Consider the following 15354-nt stretch of genomic DNA (forward strand, 5'->3'; position numbering starts at 1 on the left):
TAGATTACGTAAGGCACTGAGCTATTAATCGTGGAAAAGTGAAAATAGCATACTACCATCTGGCCTGAAATTCTGGGTTTGTGAGCTTTACTGCAGCTGTGATAAGCTGTTTTTCAGGTTTGATAGAGCAGTGAATAGCTCGTGGCAGAGCAAAGTGCCTGACAGATCACTGTGCTGATTTCTGCTCCTGTTCTTCAGCATAGGATGCAGAGGGTCTATATTTGACTCGAGACGTCTGTGGCAGAATGATGCTGCAAACAGAGTTCTTGTTGCATGCTAGGAATAGGATTTCTTCCTGATGAGGATGCATGTTCTTTTCCAAGTGTCAGCTAAAATTCATATATTTCACTAGAGCGTCTTTTATGATTTTTTTTTCCTTCTGCCAGAATAGTAGGCAGCTTTAAAATTTTAAGTTCTTGGATTGTGACAGAATTCCTTGAATCTGTTTTGTTTGGGTATTTGAATGCTATCTATATTATGAATTTTTGTTTTTAGCAAAGGAGATTTTGAATTTGCAGGGATTTTTGGTGGCTGTAAGATGAGAAAACTGAATAGATGGAGTCTGCAGTATTCTTGGTGAGTTATCTTTTTTCAGTCTAGTAATATCTGTAAAGGCTCTTCATCAGGAGATTTGGATTGTGCACACAGGCCAGCTTTCCAGCAGCAAATGCTAATGCTGGAGGGCTGCTCTTCTGTATCAGCACCCAGCCTCTCATTTTGCATTGGTCTCAATTATTTGATCTTCAGAATGAGGGTAAGAATTTATCACATTCCAAGTCCCTTTGGAATGAATTGACTAACTGTTGTTTCTCTAGCCATATGCCTATGTGTTAAAATACAAATATGCAGCAGAGTACCAGGAATATATGTTCAGAAAAACCCAAAGTTGACCCTAATGTTCTCGGGTCTGCTTGTTGCTCTGCTGGGCCCTGCCTGTCTGGGAGAGCTCCCTGAGAGGCTACAACTGCTCATGCTGTGCTTTGGCCACAATTGTCATCCACTTCAGAAAAAGTACCTTTAAGGAAAGAGGTGGGAAGCTTGTGCCATTTAGAATGTAATTCCAGTCTGCATTCGTTTGAGAATCTCAACATTCTCTTCATTGTTGTTGTGCATCTGAATTATTCACGTGGTACTGCTCCAGCCTATTTTTCATATAGAAGTACAAAATTAAGCCATGATTTTAATTAATTTCTAAGTAGACTAGAAAAAGAGTGGTATGTAGATTTCCCTGCTTTTCAGGAATTCATCCGTGTTTTAGGAGGGATTTGGGAAGTAGGTAGACCCAAACCCTGGCCTGAATCTCTTGATAAATACACGTGGTTTTCATGTGATCAGCTGTAGCTGGGGATGGCCTGTTCAGCCCCATGTTGTGTATAAGGAGATTCCTTGCTCATGTGTTGAAACATCCCTGTTCTTTTTGCCAGCCAAAGGCTGATTGTCCTGAACTTTGAACCAGCTGTGTGTGGTTCTCTTCAAATTATGCTAGCAGTGGTTCAGATTCCAGAAGATTCCCCTCCTCTTTCCCATCTTGTTTTCTCATACCCAAAGAGAACCTGAAATACCCAGTTCAAAAATTGATGTGTTGGACTACAGGATCAGGCTCCTAAGGAGTCATAAACTACAAGTAACACTATTTTGGCTGTTAGAATGGTGGATCAAATCTTTTACTCATTGAGTCTTGAGCATGGAAGCAAATTGGATTTTCCCCTTTTTTGAAGGCAGGTGGATATGGTGTATAATATAGAAAAAGTAGGTTCTTGGGATAAATTTTAACTGTAAAACACCCGATACTTCACAAAGATGTTTACATTAGGACTGGCATGACCTTACTGATGCTGTCGATGCTAAATAGATGCTAAATAAGACTGTTATCCTAAGAAATCGAAAATTCCTAGGGTAAGAATTACTTTGCATATGACAAAAGGAATTTCTGTGATTTGTGGAACTGGGTGTTTGTCTGGGTTTTGCACCAGTAGCAGGTCATGGGCCTTTGATAGTGAAAAGGAACCCGTTCATTATCCATATAGGCATGAGAGCCATTCCTGACTGTGGTTGAAGGGGCCTCTTGCACATCCCACTTGCCTGCTGAGTATGTCAAAGCAGGCCAGGCTGTGATTGGAGATGTGGTTCCCATTTCCTGAAGAAGGTTTTGTGGTTAGATTAGCATATTGCTTTGTCTGTCTGTACAACGCTTGGCTTTCAGAGCAAATGACTGGAAGTGTCAGTCAGTCATAATTACTAATAACCAATGAACTGCTCATCATCTGTGTATTAAGATGAAATTTGTCTAATGTTAGGATACATGTTACTGTAATTCTGATTGAATCCCTTATGTTTTCTCTACCTGATGAAATTTCTTGTCACAACAATACAGAAACCAAAACCCCAAAATGTATGGTTTTATGCTGGTTAGGCTGGTATTGCTCCCTGTGTAGGCATTTTCTTCCAGAATGAGCTTGATGTTACTTAGGCATCGTTACTCTTGTTTGGAGGTGGAGTAATTATTCCAGATTACTGGAATTTTGCTCTGGAATAGTGTGTCTGCCTGGGAATCAGTAGAAGTAACAGACTAATTCCTGTATGTGGCTATAACAGAACCAAGACGCTGCCATGTGGCAGACCCTGAAAAGAAGTTTCTCAGTGTTCTCATTTCACAAAACTGGAAAGAATGCTGGTGGTTTTGGAAGAACATGCAAAAGAAAACGTCTCCATCCTACAGTGTGCACAGTTCTCAAATGTATGTAGTACAAAGAGCAGTAAAAACAAGAGTTTAGGGCAGGTAAAGAATGTAGTCCCAAGAATGTGAGTGGCGTAGGTAGAGGAAGATTAAATTTGGTGGTTTTCCTTTGATAACAAGTGGATTTGCTGCTGAGGGAACTGAAGTTGAGTAATTGTCTGAACAAAAGCAAGGAATTAGATATTTAGATGGGATATGAAGGCAAAGGGTAGGAATTCAGTAAGGCAGAAAAGATGGTCTGGTCCAGTTAAAGCAATTGTATAAAGTTGTTAGACTTGTGGTTTAGCTGTTTGGAAGATCTGGATGAATAGAAAGGTGAGTGTCAAGGAGGAAGAGTTGGTTGGTTCTTCAAAGGTTAAGGATTAAATAAAAGAGCAAAAATTGAGAATGTAAGAAGTATTTACAGGCATCATGTTAGGCCAGAGAAGGAATAGACTCACAGCTCGTCTGGCAGCAAAGGTGTCGCTTGATTTTGATCTTGGATAAAAAGCGGAGTTTTATCCTTAAGGAAAGAGTTACTAAAAGGTTTGTGGAGGTAAAAAAAAAAGGGGGGGGGGGAGGAATATGGCTACAGAGTCCTGGCAGTTGTAGTGGAAACATAGTTTATATACTGAATCTTAAATGGGTGCCCTAGAATAGTGAGAAGGAGATTAACAAAATGGCCAGGTTAGACCTTCTCTTCTTTGTGTATCACGACTGACCATGTTTGTCTCCCTTTTTGTTTAACTTTGATTGCTTGAAAAGTTTTTGATAAGGGCAGCAGTAGTTCTCAGTAAAGTACAGCTCTGTCTCCTCTGCTGGGCAGTTGTGATCTTAAACATTCTTGGAGGAAGAGGAATTAAGTGTCTAAGCAGGTCTTCATTCATTGTTATGGGTAAATGTTAATTAAACTCCAGGATATATAATTGGAAGAAGTTTCAGACTAGGGAGACTATCTAGCTCTTTTTGAGTGTATGCAACAACTGTAAAAAGACACCTATGGACAGATGTATAACCAGAATGCAACTAATAAGTATCCCAGATTGTGAGAAACTGTGTCAAAGATTTCTGTCAGTTTACATGGATTTGATATGCTTTGGTATCTGCAGTCTTTTCCATTTAATCCTCAGAGAAACTTGTTTTGTGATTTTGATTCTATGCATGCATCTATTTTTTTATTAAGAACTTCATAGGTTAGACAAAGCGCCCAAAACCATTAAGTGAACTGTGTAAACAAAATTCCCAACTCTTCTATATTTTTTTGAAACTGTTTCATGAAATGTCTGTGTCTATTCCAGTATCCTTTAAAAATTTTCCTCAATTGCCTTCTCATAGTCCACAAGGACTTCCAGGTAGCCAGTGTTGATGAATACCTAAGTCTTACAGATGTTTATTACTTTATACTTCATTATTTTCAGGAAGACTCCTCAGATTAATAGTGCAGCTGTTAAAGAGAGGAATTACAAATGTCTCATGTTATTTTTATGCATGTCTAGGTATTTTGCGGTCTGGGTGGGTGAGGACAGGAGTGAGTGTAGGAGAGGGAACAGGAAGCAAGTCACTGCAATTTGGGCCCAGAATAAAACTGCCAGGTTACTATCTGTGGAGTTTATAAATTACTATAGTTCTTGGTGTAATAATTCAACTGTACACTTGGTCACTGTTTTGTAATGTATAATCTCTGAAAACATTATTTCAGAAGTGAAATAGCACTTCTTTGCATGGCAGATGTGAACAAGAACTTGTTTTATGTAAGACTGGGCTACTAGAGCTTAAAGTGATGACTTTCTGCTTATTTTACAGATTTGCTTACAATCAAATACATGGCCATGGGGGATATGAAGACCCCAGATTTTGATGACCTTCTTGCAGCCTTTGACATACCAGACATGGTAGATCCCAAAGCAGCTATTGAATCTGGACATGATGACCACGAAAGCCACATAAAACAGAATGCTCACACAGATGAAGACTCCCATGTCCCATCATCATCTGATGTTGGGGTGAGCGTCATCGTGAAAAACGTGCGTACTATTGATTCTTCCGAAGGTCTGGATAAGGATGGCCACCATTCCACAGGCAATAGCTTGCACAATGGCTTTCTAACATCAGCAGCTCTTGAGAGTTACAGTAAAGATGAAGGGAAATCACTTAAAGATGATGGGTCAGCTTCTGAGACTACACTGAAGGATTCAGCTTTCAACCAGTTCAGCCCAATATCAAGTGCGGAAGAATTTGATGATGATGAGAGAATTGAGGTGGATGACCCCCCAGATAAAGAGGAGATACGTGCAAATTTCAGAGCAAATGTCTTGGCAGGATCTCTATCGCAGCAGGAATATGACAAACTAAAGGCACTTGGAGGGGAGAACTTAATTAAATCTGGAATCACTGTTTCAAGTAGTATAGATAAAAATAAAACTGGTAAACGAGAGACAGAGCCAAGCTCCATGAATTTAGGTGTCTATGAGCCTTTTAAAACTCGAAAAACAGAGGACAAGTTAATAAAAGACAGTTCTGAGAAGCTTCTTGAAAACAGGGTACTTGATGGAAAACTGAGTACTGAAAAATGTGACACAAATCTTGCCAGCATTTCCCAGTCCAAAGCAAAGTCATCAGCAAAGCTTTCGTCCTGCATTGCTGCAATCGCAGCACTGAGTGCTAAAAAGGCAGCTACAGATAGCAGTAAAGATTTACAGTCTAATTCAGGAGAGTCTTCTCCATTACCAAAAGACATGAGTGAAAGTCCCCGGGCTATTGAAAAATCTCCTGAGTCTCAGAGTCTCATTGATGGTGCTAAGAAGCCGTTTGTCAAACTGCCCGATAGTCCCAGAAGCGTCTCCAGTGAGAACAGCAGCAGAGGGTCTCCATCTTCTCCCGCAGGGTCAACACCAGCAATTCCTAAGGTTCGCATAAAAACCATCAAGACTTCTTCCGGGGAGATCAAGAGAACTGTTACTAGAGTGTTGCCAGAAGTTGATTTGGACTCTGGTAAAAAGCCAGAGCAGAGCGCTTCCATGGTAACCTCCATGACATCTCTCCTGTCCTCACCAACTTCCGCTGCTGTTCTCTCCTCTCCTCCCAGAGCTCCTCTGCAGTCCTCAGTTGTCACCAATGCAGTTGGATCTGCAGAACTTGCCCCCAAGCAGGTCACTATCAAACCCGTGGCTACTGCCTTCCTGCCTGTTTCAGCAGTGAAAACTGCAGGTTCCCAAGTGATCAATCTGAAGCTGGCTAACAACACCACAGTGAAAGCCACCGTCATCTCTGCTGCATCTGTGCAGAGCGCCAGCAGCGCCATTATCAAAGCTGCCAACGCCATCCAGCAGCAGACGGTCGTGGTGCCAGCATCGAGCCTTGCCAGTGCCAAACTCGTGCCAAAGACAGTCCATCTTGCCAACCTTAACCTTTTGCCTCAGGGTGCTCAAACCACCTCTGAACTGCGCCAAGTGCTAACAAAACCCCAGCAGCAAATCAAGCAGGCAATAATTTCTGCAGCTGCCTCCCAGCCTTCGAAAAAAGTGTCTCGAGTGCAGGTGGTGTCATCTCTGCAGAGCTCTGTAGTGGAAGCATTCAATAAGGTGCTGAGCAGTGTCAATCCCGTACCAGTTTACGTCCCAAACCTCAGCCCCCCCGCCAATGCCGGAATCACGCTACCGACACGAGGGTACAAGTGCTTGGAGTGTGGCGACTCGTTTGCTCTCGAGAAGAGCCTGACCCAGCATTACGACAGGAGAAGCGTGCGAATTGAAGTGACTTGTAACCATTGTACAAAGAATTTAGTTTTCTACAATAAATGTAGTCTCCTGTCCCATGCTCGTGGGCACAAGGAGAAAGGCGTCGTGATGCAGTGTTCCCACCTGATCCTAAAACCAGTCCCAGCAGATCAAATGATAGCATCTCCTTCCAGCAATACTGCTGCAGCCGTGCTCCAGAGCGCAGGGGGAGCTGGCACGCACTCCCTAACAAAGATCCAGACTGGCTTAACTGGGACAGTGATCTCGGCCCCTGCGAGCTCTCCTGTCATTCCAGCTATGCCCCTAGACGAAGATCCATCAAAACTCTGTAGACATAGTCTAAAGTGTTTGGAGTGCAATGAAGTTTTCCAAGATGAGACATCTCTTGCAACTCATTTCCAGCAGGCCGCAGACACAAGTGGACAAGTAGAGTATCCTATGTTTACATTCCAATGTTTCATCTATAAGCCTAGGAGACTTTGGATATGTTTTTATTTTCATTTAGCTGTTATTATCTGAACCTCTGTGATTAAACTGATAAATGAAAACCATAGAAAGTCTTGCAAGCACTTACATAGTGAATGTCAACACTTTTTAAATAAGACTTAGAATCTCTACAGGCCCTGAAGTCTGAAATTGACACTTATATTTTTGCTAAAATTTAGCATTAGTTTTCTTACAGCTGAACATGATAATGCAGAAAATAATCGTGGGTATTACTAATCATATGTTAATGCTTCTTTCTGTGCTTTGGAATTTGACTAGCCAGTGGAATCCACTTAATTGGCACCCTCATTAACAGCCCATCTATTCAACTTGAATGAAAGCCTTAAGTGATTCATTCTAGATTGGTCTTCAGGTTTTAGAGTTTTCACCAAGTGCCCTAAGTGAGAGAGGCCTTCCCCTCACGTGCAGGGAGGGACTCAGGCAGTGACAAATGGCACACTGACTACTGACAGGAATGCTGCTGTTTGCCTCAGCTCTTCCTCAGAAAGTGCAAAGTGCTGTTCTCACTTGCACATCTTCCTTTCTGTGTGACCATTGGTTTAGTTGGTTCCGTTTCTTTTCCTCTTACAAATGCTAATGAGTTTAACATAAAAACCATTTGAAAATTATTTACTAATGTATGTGGCCTGACCTGAAAGAAATACGTCATTCAATAAAACGTAATATTAATCAGTGTGCGATGTATTTTATAATCCTGGCAGAGTGAAGGTGGTCAATTAAATGATATGGTTGGATCTCTGTTGGGGTGTGCCAATTAAAAGGGATTCTGGTGTGTTTCAAAGCATTCAGCTGAGCTTGGTGCTCCAGCTTCTTGCTGCGGGGGAAGCTGAAAACCTGCAAGCATGCTCAAGACAGGAATGCCCCAGGAGTCTTTCTGGGAATCACACAAAGTGGACAGGCTAAAGACTAGACTAAATGCACTAGTCCTAGGAGCACAGGCAGGTTCCTGTCAGGATCTATTCACTGCATGTAGGACCTATTCTGTACCATGAAGCAGCTCCGCTGCACCTACCACTACAGGAGTAATGTAAAGAGATTTGCACGTGGAAATAGCCTTGATTATGTGGCTCTGCCTTAGCTCCTCCCTTTCATTGGCTGGCAGAATTAGACTGAAATTACCTGGATTCCAGGTGGAATGCCATGCAAGTGAATTTCTGTTTGTAAGATACTACAAGTGTGCATACCTCAGGGAGTTTCCTTCAGCAGAACATGTCCATCCATAGATGTTGCTGCAGTTCTGAACAGGATCTAATGGTTGACCATTAAGAGTACATTCTGCACCAGCTCAGGCTACTTAATACTTAGGCTGTTTAGCTACCTGATTTGCTGATGCTTATTGGTTGTAGATAGATTTTTTTTCCCCCCATAATAAGCCCATTAGGTAACATTCCATCTAAGGTCCAGTAGACCTTGCAAAAACCTGGTGGTTTTGGTACTGGAAAAGCAAGCAGGAAAGAAGTGACAAAACAAAGCAGTTGAATGAGGGACAGAGAATTGGTTGGGAGGATGAGGCTAAAATAGAAATTGAAAGAGAACAAAGATAAAGTGATGTTCTCACTTTCAGGGTGTGAGGATTTTTAGGGTCTTTATGGCCAAGTAAACGAAACCTTTTGCCCTTCCCTTTCTCCCTCTGTCTGGTGCTTTTGCCCTGTTGCTGCTGAGTTGCTCTCCCTACATGTCCTTTAGATACTATTTATGCTGGTAATTTACTAAAGGAAAGCAATTGTGATGTTCACAGGATGAGAAAATGCAGCTGCAGGGAGGTGGAGGGAGAAGTACGGGTTCCCAGGTACTGCTGTTCAAGGAGGGAAGCCCCTGGAGCTGCAGGAGCAGCTGGCATTGCCTGCTGCCTGTCTGGGTGTTTGTGTCTCATAGAAACCTGCTCTGCTGAGCTGCAGGTTTAAAAAAACCGGTGCAAAGCACTGGAGGGAAATAAGCTATTTTCATGTTCTTCTGTTGGAAAAGAACACTTAATAAATGTAGTTTTAAGTGTTCTTTGTTGAAGTATCCTTTTACATCCTCATTACAGATTTTTGTAGTCCTTTTCATGTGTCAAGCAGACGCTGTTTTTTATGTTGAGTTTGGTTGCATCCTGTAGGGGTAGTGTTTCCTGGAGAAAGGCTCTGTATAGGCATTTATTACTATGTTTGTTGCTACTTTTTCATTAGATGTTACCTCTTGAGAAGCTTGAATGAGAAATACCCTGACTTGTTTTCCTTCTTAGTGCTTGGCACTGTCTTTTTGCTGTAAAACTGCCATTATTGTGGAGGGAAGAAGACAAGGAAGTTAGATGAGATTGGTATTTTTTCTTTGGAAGGAAGAAAGAATAAAAATGAACACAGATTTTGCAAACAAGTAATAGGAAAAAAGGTTATTTGCAGCTTACTGTTCTTTCTAGGGTCCCATCTAATTGCTCCTGAAATGGAAAATGTATAGTTTTGTGTTTCCAGTGAGTAAGTAGCTGCTCTTATACTCCTGTTACGAAGGTAGAATGTTTTGTTTAAAATAAGCAATAGTAGAACAATCTTATCAATGAAAATACATTCACTATGAAGTTGTTACCTTTCTGTAATGTTTTATTGCCATTAATATTCCTGTTAAAGGAATATTAATCTAAAGGCATATTCCTGCTAAAGGAGTATTAACCCTGACTCACTGATAGGTTTTCTGGCTGAATAAAACCCTCATGTACTTGCTGGGGGGAAAAGGTAGCAAATCTGGGCTAATGAATGTTAGTATTTCTCTTAGTTATAGATAGGAGTATATTGCTCCCATGGAAACTGCATAGCTCATTTCCCTTCATACTCAGCGTATGTGTGTATCTTTATTTTCCACCTCCACCATTTTTCCTTCTAACCCTTTTTTTTTTCTGAAACTTTGACTTTAAATGCAGGCAGGTGATGATTTTCACAAACTGTGTTTTATTTTGGTGTGGGTTGGAATGAGAGAACTGGAAGTTAATGCCACCTTAAGCCCAAAATAAAATGGTAAGCAAACGTGCTGAATGTCAGAATTTCACAGTAGATGCTTCTTGTTCTACTGTAATCAGTTACAATTAAACATTTTCTGTACTCATTGAAATAGCAGAGCAGGGGCCTTAACTAAGAGCATTACTGGCATGTTGGGTCAGCAAATGAGTCTGGCAGATTGCTGCAAAATCAGGAAGATCACTGAGCTGGGGCTGGAATGTTGTGTGGCTCTTCTGTGGCATCACATTCCGGTTTCCTTCAGAAGTCCTGCAAGCCAAAGGCTTTGGAAGGACTGTGAAACCTCCAAATGTTTCTATTACTGGAGTAACAAGTTCTGGTCTGCTGTTTTCTTACGTAATCAAATTATGCTGCAGATTCTCCAGTATTGTATTACAGCTTGTTAATACAGGAATAGCCAAAGAGAGATTTGGGGAATGGTACTGAGCCCAGTAAATGTGGCACTTATTGCTGGTCTGAGGGTTTTGCCTTTATCTGAACTTAAGACAAAGTTAACACCCCAAAACAACTCTATAGTCAGCCTGAGGCTGTGAGTCCCCCTACTTTTGGGCACTCTTTGGTCAATTAAGCCAAGTATTTGGCATTTCAAAGTGAGTATTTGTGTCTCAGTATAGCCTTGCTGTGTCCCAAAGGCTGTAAGAAGGTGCCAGTTTGAAATCCCTGTAGATAGCTGAACTCAGGCAGAGCCTTGCAGGAGAGCAGTGCATGTACCCATGCTGAACACTACTGTAGTGGGCTGGCAGGAGTGCCAGTGGAACCTGCATTGCAGTGATGGCCTGTTTTCTTTGCTTAACATGCTGTGTATTTAATGGTTTGCATTTTGCCATCTTGCTGCATCAGGCCATGGGAGAACTCAGTTTGTACAGAGACTGTGTTCAAACACACCAGGCCACAGTGCTCCCAGAGCATTTACTTCAGGATTTCTTCATGTATATGTTAGTAAATAATTTATAATGCAGATCTGGAGATCTTTTTTTGGTCAATATTCTTGCAGAGTGTACACATCACTACATATGCCAGAACATTCTTAGAACATTCCTAAAAACATGCAAATACATGTTCAAAAGCATACTGATGTCATGAAGGAGTCTTGGGTTTGATTTTAAATCTTTGCAAGTCACTGGTGAAGTTCACAAGTCCCAGGCCATAAGAGACAATAGCAGTAATTTGATTCTGGAGTTGTTTGTAGGCCCCTTGCACTATTAAGGTAATCTGGGAAGGCACCCCAGTAATATTTCTGTAAAGCACGTGTATCTCCCGTGGTCAGTGGTGTAGGAAGGAGCTTTGTAGCCCAGGATGCCAGACAGCACCTACCAGCTCTGGGAGCAGGGCTTGTGTTTGTACTTGCTACTGCACTGGGTCCCATCCCAGTTATGACATTTAACCTTTATTTGCTGTATTGCAGTGTTTGACACAAGACGTTATGTAGAGCTGAACCAAACCTTTTGTCTCATCTATTCTGGTTTATCATTTAGAAGACATGCAATATCTGCCAGATGCTGCTTCCTAACCAGTGCAGTTTTGCATCACACCAGAGAATTCATCAGCATAAATCTCCATACACGTGTCCTGAATGTGGAGCAATCTGCAGATCTGTCCACTTCCAGACCCATGTCACTAAGAACTGCCTGCATTATACCCGAAGAGTTGGGTTTCGGTCAGTATAATGATTCCTTTTGCTGTCAATTGATGTATAATTTATGGTTTTTAAAGTGGTTTTCCATTTTCATAAGCACTGTTTGGACAATACTAGCTTCATGGGTTTAAGATTGTCATGGCAACAGTACTATTAGTACTGAAATTTTGGAATAAATGCATTAGGATTCTGCTTTGGTTTGGGCATCCACTTTTGTATATGATTAAATCAGAATATTAGCTAGTGTAACACAGATTCAGGACTTCACAGTTTATAAAGTCTAGAGAATTCAGATGCATTATCTTAATTTCAGGTTTTCAGAAACCTTCTTGAGTTTTTCCAAACCGTTGAATTTTAGATGGTTCTTTCTGGTAGAAGAGTCATTGTCAGTACTTCCAGAATGTATGGTTGAGATGTTGATGGGCATGCTGCATCTGTCTGGTTGTTCTCTTTTCTGTGGCAAATGAAGATTCATTGACTTTATCACTTTACATCACTTGGAAATTGCCTTTCTCAAACAACCTTATCTTTTGGTTCTCCTTTGTTACTCTTCAGTTTCCCTTTGACTTTTACATTTCCCTGTAATGGCAACTCACTGGGAAAATGGGGAGCAGAGGCATTTCATAGAAATGTTTCGTTTTAAAAGACTTGAAAAGATGCTTTCTGTTAGCATTTTCCTTGCACTTGAATGGCAGGCAGCACAGCAAGAGATCAGAAGAGCCACCTGTACCTTGAGCTTTGCTTAGCACTCCAAAAACATGTCCACTTCACCCTGTCTGCCTGGAAAAAGGCCACTGTAAATCTTCCAGCAGGTAGCTCCTTCCACCCTTAAGGTGCCACAGTTCATTTTCCAGGATGGCTGTGCAATTGTCCCCTAAGGGATGAAAGCATTTTTACTGCATCAAGCTCTGTTTTCAGCTTGAATTCATGGCCTGACATAACTCCAAGCTCTTCCCATTTCTTTGGGTTCTTTTCTTTTACCCTTTTCTCTCAAGCAGTAATCTTTCTTGTCCTGCATTTCTCCTCCATCTGCTTCCTGCACTCCACTGCTCTTCCCTCTCATGTATGTCTCTTGGGTTTGTACATGGAATCACCTCTGGGACTCCTGGCCTGCCCTGGTAACACCAGCAGAAAGAATCCCCTTCGCTGGGAATCTAAGTCACTAAACTTTTCAAGATGTCTCAAAAAATCTCATGTCACATTGAGTTGAGAATATCTTGATCTGGTGAGACTAAACCAAAGTCATCCAGGCAAGCAAAAGCAGTCTCTGGGAATGTTACTGTCTCCCTCCTTAGCCTCCTCAGCCTCTCCTTAGAACTGTGGTGCTTTTCCCCATGAGCAGCACAGCCTGTCCTGCTTCTCCACAGGGCCTCTGCCAGGAAGTTCCCTTTGACTCCAGTGATTTAGGCTAGTTGTCTGCACTGAATCTGCTGAAAACTTCAGCCTGAAGTTTCACTGCATCCAGCCAAGGTGAAAGCAAGCAGCTGTTAGAACAATCCCCAGAGGAAGGCTCGGGCCTTAGGAACTGTGTGATATACAATGGTGGATGCTGAGGATCAGCTGTTATGTGGCATCACTAGAGAGTAAAGTCAGGCCGTGGCACGGGGCGGCAGCAATGCCACCCTGCTCTCTGAGGGACACCTCAGGAGCAGGTGTGTCACTGAGCATCACGCTGTGCACGGCTAGGAAAAGTGCTCAGCTCTCTGTGAGAGCTCTTAACAGAGCCAAAAAAGACCAGAACAATCTGCTTTAGAGAATGCATTGGTAAGCAGAGACTAGATGGGTATAAACTCAATGAATATTATTAAGAGTGTAAATTAAATGCCCGGAAAAAGAATGGATGACATTTCATAAAATTCAAGGGTGATAAATTTTAAAAGTAAAATGGGATCTTTGAATTCAACGTAGAACTGTATTTCCTGCTTTATTGCTATCATCAGGGCAGTAAAACTATTGAAAAATTAAATTGACATTTATATGAAAACAATCATACTGCCATGATAGATGCTAAAATTAAAATTCTGGAAGGGTGGAGGCCTTCTACGTTTCAAGAGTTTGTAAAAGTCTTACTGCAAAATACTGATCAATAAGAAATTGTCTCATTTGATAGGTAATTGCTGGTTGCACTATGTTCTTGGACTGATTTGGGAGCATTTGCTACTGAAGATGTAGGGCATTAAAGGGGATCATTGTGTATAAAAATTCTTATGTTCTAATATTAATTCAATTTTTTAATAATTTCATTTTAGAATAGATGCAGAAAGGTCACAAATTTTCGTCACAGCAGAAGTATGTTTTTGAAAAATATTTTCTGAATTCCAATATGATGTATTGATCTGATAGTAGGGATTTGGTTTCGTTTTCCTGAATTTCAGTCCAAGTGCTGATTTGATTACATGTCCAGAAAATCATTACCAGTATATCTTCATTAAATCTAAACAAGGCAAATGGTGAAAATATTTTCCTTACTGGTTTTCCATTTGGTGGTAGTTTCTAAATTGCTGTGGTGTACTTTAAACAATGCCCTGCATGTGATAAAAATGCATTCTGGAAAATCTCCTTCCAAATTTGCACAGGATTTAAGCATTTTTCTGCAATCAATAGAGTACTTGTCTGTCCACCCTTCTATCTGTTTTATTGTAATAACATAAAAACATGTTCTGACCTCATATCTCTTAGATTTTCAAATGACAGTGTGTGAGATTACTCTCCCCTTACTTTGTGACCCACAAATCGCTGGTTATGTTGATTCTTACGGGGTTGTTGAAGTTGACAGAGTAACGCAGTTTTATCCAGTTGTTCTCCATGTGTGTTTCTCTCTGGCCTTTGCTTGAGAATCCATGTTGATGATGTCCAGCCCTGCTGGGGGCAGGCTGCACTGACTCTCCTCCGCTCTCTCCGCAGCTGCGTGCACTGCAATGTCGTGTACTCTGACGTGGCGGCACTCAAGTCTCACATTCAAGGTTGTCACTGTGAAGTCTTTTACAAATGTCCTATCTGTCCCATGGCATTTAAATCTGCTCCCAGCACACACTCCCATGCCTACACACAACACCCGGGTATCAAGATAGGCGAACCAAAGTAAGCAAACTTCATCTTCTACTGCACTTGCCTGCATTTGAATGAGCTGTGAAATTGCATTGTGTCCTCTGCTTGCAGGACACCTCTGACCGGCTCTGACAAGCCACCGGTTTGTCAGCCTGCTGGGAATGTGGGATTTGTATAGTGCTTTCATGACTTTTCAGCTGGGAGTTCATTGGGCAAAGATGACATTTCTCTGAATGCACTAGCAGCTCTTCAAGCACTGCATGCTACAAGAGAGTGATTGCAAAATGTAATTACACAAATTATTTGGACAGGTGGCCAGAGCATTGCTCGTTCTGATGTTTTAATCTGCTTAGCTCATCTGCATTTTTACTGTGAATTAAAATAATATGATTCCTAAAAGAGATGCTAATACTAATTGGTGATATGTGGTGATTTTCATAACGTGGTTGAGAAGTTGAGAAAAGGCAATTTTATCTGTTTATATAAGCTTTTTTCCAATAGGTAATCTCTTTCTGGCTTGAAGCAGAAGTGGTTTTGTTCTGTGGCTAGGAAAGTTGCCCATAAAGGTGGTAGTTTGCTGAAGGTGGTGACACAGAGTACAAGTAGGACTCAGCTTCAGGTTCTTTTTTTAAAGCTATTGGACAGCTCTGCTGTAGGTGCTCTGTGCATGCAGACTCCTCCAGCCCTCGGGTGTGAGCCTCTGAAAACCCCTGCTCCTCCATC

General features: G+C 41.5%; 1 protein-coding gene across 5 annotated transcripts in view; it reads left to right on the plus strand.

Annotated features, from left to right (window-relative positions):
- Positions 1-15354, plus strand: part of ZNF532 (zinc finger protein 532) — a 31984-nt gene that overhangs the window by 2865 nt on the left and 13765 nt on the right. For 4 of the 5 annotated variants that reach the window (XM_036402490.1, XM_036402489.2, XM_036402493.2 and 1 more), the window contains exons 3-5: positions 4520-6879; positions 11423-11604; positions 14488-14664. In XM_036402490.1, the coding sequence (XP_036258383.1) occupies positions 4540-6879; positions 11423-11604; positions 14488-14664 (2699 nt within the window). In that variant the 5' untranslated portion in view covers positions 4520-4539. The remainder of the gene's footprint in view (positions 1-4519; positions 6880-11422; positions 11605-14487; positions 14665-15354) is intronic. The other variant, XM_036402491.1, reaches the window with a different exon arrangement.

Source organism: Molothrus ater, chromosome Z (genome assembly GCF_012460135.2).
Source record: "Molothrus ater isolate BHLD 08-10-18 breed brown headed cowbird chromosome Z, BPBGC_Mater_1.1, whole genome shotgun sequence".
NCBI lineage: Eukaryota > Metazoa > Chordata > Aves > Passeriformes > Icteridae > Molothrus > Molothrus ater.